This window comes from Patiria miniata, unplaced genomic scaffold, assembly GCF_015706575.1.
Source record: "Patiria miniata isolate m_02_andy unplaced genomic scaffold, ASM1570657v1 HiC_scaffold_13, whole genome shotgun sequence".
Classification (NCBI taxonomy): Eukaryota; Metazoa; Echinodermata; class Asteroidea; order Valvatida; family Asterinidae; genus Patiria; species Patiria miniata.
In genome coordinates, this window is record NW_024037051.1 from 3,258,349 (window position 1) to 3,265,909 (window position 7,561).

Consider the following 7,561-nt stretch of genomic DNA (forward strand, 5'->3'; position numbering starts at 1 on the left):
CGCTGCTCGGTGCAGACAATACGTGCTTGGCATCATTTAATTTAGCCATATCTATACGATTGCAACTGCAACTTCTTTTCTTCAGATTGTTTATTTTGTTCGACCGACCGACCCTACTTTCAGAGGCAAAAACAAACATGAGAATCATAGAAATGAAAAGGGACACCCTGACCTCGGGAACCGACTTTAATTACCGAGTGTTTTCACTATTCCGAACTGTTTTGTAACTAATTTCATTTACATCAATTTACGGTGGAAGTTACGTGTCGTGCTACGAGGACTCCCAAGGTTAAACAAGCGCACACGGGGAAAAATTCACCTGTGATGAAATTAAAGAAAGTTATTCTTATAAAATTACTCTTTCTCCGGGAAAACGATCAGTTACAATTGTATTGTTTTCGTATTGTTCGTGGCAAATTTAATCTTGGACCGCTATACACACTATTTTAAGACACCGCAAGGTCTGTTTTACGCTTGATATCTTTGTTTTATGCCTCTAGTTTAAGATGAAAAAAATTGTGGTAAATTTGCACCAAATTTGCACTACATTAAGTCAACTGATATGTGTTTGTGTTGAAGTTCTCGCGTGGGGACCTTGACTTGCATGTATATATTTTGGTGGGCGCTGAAATGTGTGCAAACGGGACTTGATGTTGTAACAGACAGGATATCGACACTTCAGTTTCTCGTGGATGGTACTGGCTTTGCGAGTACTGTCGCTATGGAGGATATCCTGGTATTGCGTATCTACAAGACCTTCATAGGCATCTTCGGCATCTTGGGCAACGGTCTCGTCTGTGTTGTCATCGGTAAAGTCTCGGCGATGCAGACTCGCACCAACGCCTTCATCTTCCACCAAGCTGTGGTCGATTTCTTGGGCTCGACGATCATCCTCTTGACCAGTGAGGTCCCACTGCCTGACCCCTTACCCGATGACAGCCTGGGCCGGTTTATTTGCCTCGTATGGCTCTCTAACTTCCTGCTGTTTGTCCTCTTCGTCATCTCCACCTTCAACCTGTTGTCGCTGACCCTAGAGCGGTACTTCGCCATCGTCTACCCGTTCAAGTACCAGGCCGCCTTCGCCGAGCATCCACACCTCAAAATCGGAGCGGTCATTGGAGCCTGCTGGATCATCGGCGTGGTCATCAAGGTCTACAACTTGATCATCTTCAAGGTGGAAGACGGCAGGTGCCTCTCCAACGCTGCTGCCCGTTCCCAAGCCGTGGGCATCCTGACGGTGGTCCTGGTGTATTTCCTGCCAGTGGGGGTCATGTTCTTCGCCTACATGCGCATCAGTTTGGAGCTGAAGCGGGGAGCGTCTAGAGTCGGCCCGCAGCCCGCAGTGGCGGCTCCCGCCAGCGCCAGCGGTCCCAGCACGTCCGGTGGTGCAGGAGCGTCATCATCCACGGAGTCCGGCATGATGGGGTCTCTCCTCCGGGCCCGGCGCAACACCTTCAAGACGCTCCTGATCGTCTTCATCACCTTCATGGTCTGCTGGACGCCCAACCAGCTCATCTTCTTCATGTTCAATCTTGGCTGGAAGACCCAACCCAACGAGTGGTACTACTTGCTGTCAGTGGCGATGGTGGCCACCAATTGCTGCGTCAATCCGGTCATCTACGCCTTCAAGTACCGGCAGTTCCGCAACGGTCTGAAGGAGATGTTCTGTGGTCAAAAGTTCCGCGCTGATGACATGGCCTAAAGGATTGATACATTTACTAATAGCTACTATTTTATCATACTCTGTTATAACCACGAAAACGTCAGGAAATGTTTACTCTTTCCATCGTTCAAACTAAGTAGATGGACACCTTTGTAGGTCTACACTGACTAATTAAAGGCACGTATATAAATTTAAAAAAAAAAACATTGGCAGGTCCGGAAACGGTCTTACCGATTTAATGGGGGAAAAAATGCTCAAAGTGAAGATAAGGACGACACCAAATATACTCTGGGAAGTTTATTTTTTTTCCGCCCGTAATGGTATCGTTCGGAAGTCAATAATCGTTGAAGGTGGTTTTCAAAAAGGATAACAGCGGGTACTTTTTACGAACGTCAGCAAGGGGATAACAAAAATGTGCACATATTTTCTGTAGTAGCAAACAAGGTGTAACGTTAACAAGTTAGATGTTATGCACGTACCTTACTTACGATTTTAAGCAATTTTGTTGCACTTAGTGGCAGAAAAACAATTCAAAGATTCTTCACTATCTGTAATCATGCACTGACTCGTAGTAGGATATTATACTAGCTTTCACTTCTGCGTGTATATGCCTGCTCACCTAGGCCCACGCAATAAATTGGAGGCATTTCAAAATATCATATAAATTAGACAACTATTGACCACGTGGCCTTGTCGTCGGCAATGCCATTACCAGTTAATATTGCCCATCATCTGAAATCTTTGTAATTAATTAAAGGGTCAAACGTTCTTGAAATTAGCCATCAAAGTTGAAACAGCTGTCAGCTGTGTGACTGTTTCCTACTAGTCAAATCTAACTACAATCCTGGCCAAATCTCGCCCCCCCCCCCGGGCCCCGTTCAATGTTGTCTCTCATTGCGCGGTGTGTGCTTCATCAGCTGGAGAGAACAACATTGACCGGGGGAGCGGGGGAATGGGTGACCGTGGCAGGCTCATCAGGAAGTGTCCCAACCATTGTGGTCGGGATTGTAGGTGTTTTTAGAGTGTAGGTTGTTAATGAGCATCGATTATGATTCATTTTTCTCTCTTGTAAATTACAATGAAAAGGGTGTATTTTTCTTCTTGTAAAACATAGCTATCACTACGTGCATAAATGAGAACAGTTGTTCGTACTTTCACATGCATTCGCAATTGTTTCATCGTTCACGTGTAGACTAAACCAACCTACTGGAAAAAGACAGAAAAAGATCCATTCGTCTGGTACCTCCCTGATACATATATCCCCCCCCCCCCAAAAAAAAAAAAAAAAAAACAGGGGAAAAGACATCAGCAGTTTAGGTTTTTTTTCCTCGTGTGATGAAACTTTGAAGTCGCGAGTAATATGAAAGAAAACAACTCAGAAAACATCTTCAATGAGCGTCAAACGGAAACGTGCCCAAGATCTGACATTTCGTTCAAACGCTGAAGTCTTTGTCGCATACGACAATCACTGTATCCCACTTTATAAATGGACATTATGTGAAGACTGGTACCGTTTCCACTTATGCGATACATGAATTTAGGCTATCAAAAAAATACCATTAAACATGACTATAATGCGGTGAGGAAAGCTGCATGCACGTGCCGTAACGTGCGCGACACGAAGCCTAGTTTTATTACTCGCCCATGCTTTTCCCCCAAACAATCAACCTTTGTAAGTAACATTTCGTTCCCCCGCTGATACTCACGGCTTCATTACATCATTTCAGACGTAACTTAATAACAAGTTGTATTAGGGAGAAGACCCTGATTTTTCTTTTCGATGTGAAGCATCGCTCATGGACCAAGACTGGGTAAGCCATATTAAGGCTGATCCAGACCAGACACATAATACATCACAGTCATGGGCGTCGCTAGGTTTTTTTAAGAGGGTGGCAAAACATATTTTTCCCAAAAAATCCCTGTATTTCTCAACATATTCACGATTTATCAGTTTTAGAGGGGGGCAGGGACATTTTGCCGCCCAACCCATTAAATTTTAACCAATATGACTTCGCGCCTCTTTTTCTTTTTTGTTTTCTCTTTTTTTTCTTCCTTTTTTTTTTTTTTTTACTTTTGGGGGGGGGGGGGGGGGCAAGCGCCCCCCCCCCCCTTGCGACGCCCATGATCACAGTGCTTCGATTCAGAATGGCTATTTACTTTCATGTACCTGGTCTGTACACAATGGGCCAGTTATCATTAGTATTTCGGAGAAGTCCTTTACCATAGCGCTGTGTGAGCTCTTTGCACCAGACACAATAGTCCAGGAACCAGACCAGATGTTGGTACCACCGGAGGTGGCAAAACTTTAATGGCGTTAATTGCTTTGTTTCATCACTACAAGTGAAAAAGATTTATAAAAATTGCCTTTCGTAATGAAGGGTTTAATATATTTTTTATGCAGTTACTCCTTTTAACGTAAACCTATGTGCATCAGGGGGCCGGGTGGGGCCACAGTTTATAATAATATTACTCCTGAATGCTTCGGCTGGTCGGCATGAAATTCGATGATCTCTCCAAACTTCTACCAGGGTCCAATATGGTACACACCGAATTATGGAGGATGCCCATATTGTGACTGTTGACAGAACCCAATGTTTTATTTACCCAGGCTTATCATGTATCTTTACTTGAGACTACAATTTATGACCACCTGACTATAACAATGCATGCTGGGAATCAAATATTGGTATTGGTTCGACCCCATCCAGTACGGAAGACGGATAGTGCCATTTAATAAGTCGGAATATATTTGTTTGTACGTGTGAAAATATTTTTTTGTACAGCGGCCGCCAGTTATTATGTGGCGGCCGCTACGTACAAAAAAAATATATTCATACTTATTGAGTGGCACTATCCGTCTTCCGTAGTCCAGAGACCCTTCTCTACTGACTTGAATAAAACATGTGAAATGTCGTATTAAAGAAATAGGTCAGTTATATTTTCCAGTAGTCAAGGCAGAATGAGCCTTGCATGAATGGTGAAAATTGGGTTCTGTTCTCAATGCCAATATATCCAAGTCAAAGGATGTAGCAAGGTCATTTTTATTTGGCGGGGGGATTTCTTGTAAAGGGCACTTGCACATCCGAGTCCGTGCTGAAATTTAGACACTTTTTTCTGCGGACACTTTGCCTCCGTAGAATAAAATAGTTTTTTTTTTGGGGGGGGGCATTTTTCGATGGGGGCGCTGTTCAAAACCGACCATTATGCACACGAAACGGACAATCATGGCGCTTTTTAGGGAGATGTGCGTGCGCGCTCATTTTTGGGGGGGTTGGGGGGTTGGGAGGAATACCTCCTCACCGACCCCCCCCCCCCCCCCAGGCTACGCCTAATGAATGGCATTCTGGGTAACTTATTATGACCTAGATATAAAGACATAATTATAGCTGCAGGTTTTTAAAGGGTAAATAGTAGCCAAAAATATCGGAAAAGGGAATAACCAAAAATATCCAGCATGCAAGGCATGCAGCAGCTATTTTTCAGAGATCATCGAATAGCCTACTGCATTATTAAGCACACATTTCATAAAGGATGGGGGGGGGGTTCATTCCCCTAGCTCTGTCCAAATGTTTTTCATCGAAATTACTTACAAATAATGCGAACCCCCCCGGAAAAAGGTCTACATTTCATTTTTTATTTTTTTTTGCTGATGAACCCACCCACCTCGGGAAAATTTCTGGATACGCCCATTTCGCCTGTTGTGATCCACGCTTTTGGCGAGTCGTTTATATTCATCATCGGAAGTTTTTCAAGGTGTCAAAATGCCACTTATGAACGGACGAGCCATCGACTGATGTCACGCTGCCTAGCTGCTGGCTCGCAGCCCATGCACACGGCTATACTCCAGGGCCTCCAGCATCAATAATTGCTTACCACATTTCATTCTTCATTCTACATGACCTACAGAAACTTCCTTTTGGGTCAAAATAGTGATAATTCGATTTCACAATTTATATCACTTTACCAACTGCTCGGCGGATGAGTTTAGGCCTATTCTTATACCGGTGTGCACCCATAGTGCTTCGCTCGTAGCCCCGCCCTGCAATCAGGGTCTAGGGGACAGGGCCGGGGCCGGGAAGGGCTGATGAGCTTCACATAATCTTGCAAATAAAAGACGGTCGGGATGCAGTGGCTTATTTTCGCACTGTCATTTTTTTTTGGGGGGGGGGGTCATCCCACCAGCTCTGGCAAAATGTTTTTCACCGAAATTATTTACAAATCATGCGAACCCCCCCCCCTCCCCCCCGTTCCGACACACAAATAAATTGTACTGGTAATATTTCGCGCCGCCTGTGCATAAAATACGGACAGAGGCAGCTTCGGGGTATTTGTACGCTTTCTAATAGTGTTAATAAGGCCCAAAAAAAAAGTCTCCGGTTTCTGGTATGCGCGCGCGTCGCCGTAGCCCTGCGCGTCGGCAAAATGAAAAAGTTTTTTTTTCAATAAAAGATGATGTCTCAAAACCGCCAAACTCACTGGTTTAACTGGAATTCTGCTGCAGCACAGTTTTAACGTGTTTTTAGATGGGGGTATGATCGAGAATAAGCTTTATGTGGACTCACTGGACTCCCGTACATTTTGCACTAAGTTTAGTCGGGCACCATTTGCAGTCATCAGCCGACATTTGAAGCAAAAAAGTCAGGTAAAAAAAAAAAAAAAGCCGCGTCGCCGCACCACTTTTTGGGCAAGCTCCATACCAGAAACCGGAGACTTTTTTTTTTTGGCCTAATCGTCGGTTTTTCAAAAACACTGTAACATCATTTTTAACACTGTAAATCAGGAGGGAGTAAACGCTGGTGAAAAAAGGGCATTTGAATGGAAAAGGGCAGTCTCTACAAAATATTGGGGGAGGGGTGTAAAAAAAAACCTCCGCTGGCTAATCCTATATCTAATCTTTGAGTCGGTCCGTCTGGGACCCGTTTCTACATACGCACATGCATGTTTCTACATTAGGCCAAAAAAAAAAAATTCGGTCTCTGGTCAGACCAAAGTTCCGGAATTGACGCGGCCACGCGGCTTTTTTTTTTTTTTTTTTTTGCTTTTTTTTTTTTTCTTCAAGCTTGGATTGTACATACAAGGTGGGTACTATCAAGGGCGGATCAAGAACACAATTTTAGGGGGGGCCAAAAAAAATTTGGACCCCCAAAAAAGTGGGTCAAAAAAATTAGGGCGTGGGGTTCGGGGCCCGTTTAAGGGCCCCGAAAATTTTTTTGGATTCTAGATGCTCTGTGGTGCGATCTGAGGCAATTTCTGACCACTTTGACCAATGTTTTTTTGAGGAAAAGATGGTGGTGTACTCATTGCCTGCCTTTATTGCGATGTTACATAAAAAAAAAAAAAAATGGTCTCGTTTTGGGGGGGGGCCATGGCCCCCTTTGGCCCCCCCCCCCTGGATCCGCCCTTGGGTACTATTTTGCTTTTTTGGTGTCCTCATGTACATTGGTGTCCTCCATAATTTGCCTTGGTGCTTTCGATCATTTGCCTTGGTGCAATTTCCCATTCCTTGGTGCTCTTTGGTAAAAAAAAAATTGAGGAGTTGCGGAAATAGAGGGCGCTGTTGGAGCTACCGCGGAACATTTTGGAAAAAAAAAAAAGATCGACGCGCATGCTTAAAATCGATTGGCCTTATCGCACATACGGTCGAGTTGTCTCAACGGTCGACTTGTCTGACCCCCATTTAAACGATGCCTCATGGGCACACACCCACTCCAAGACATTCGAACAGCGACCCCCGGAGTCAGGTAGCACCAAACCTCTTACCCCCAACCTTTTCCTCAGCTTGTTTAATAGATTTCAATTAACTGGTCGCCCCCCCCCCCCACCCCTCGCCCCCTCCCCACATAGACAACAAATTGCTGCATACGAAGAAAAGAGAACATGTCACATGCATGTTGTTTA

The 7,561-nt window shown here is 44.5% G+C and overlaps 1 protein-coding gene across 1 annotated transcript; it reads left to right on the forward strand.

Moving 5' to 3' along the window:
• Positions 1–721: 721 nt before the first annotated feature.
• On the forward strand, positions 722–1,702 carry LOC119721502 (cholecystokinin receptor type A-like). The gene has a single exon (XM_038191579.1). It carries the CDS (start codon positions 722–724, stop codon positions 1,700–1,702), a length of 981 nt encoding a protein of 326 aa, XP_038047507.1.
• Positions 1,703–7,561: the final 5,859 nt, after the last annotated feature.

Bases quoted from the DNA above. Each gene is read 5' to 3' on its own strand.
- LOC119721502 (XM_038191579.1), top strand. From the start codon at position 722: ATGGAGGATATCCTGGTATTGCGTATCTACAAGACCTTCATAGGCATC.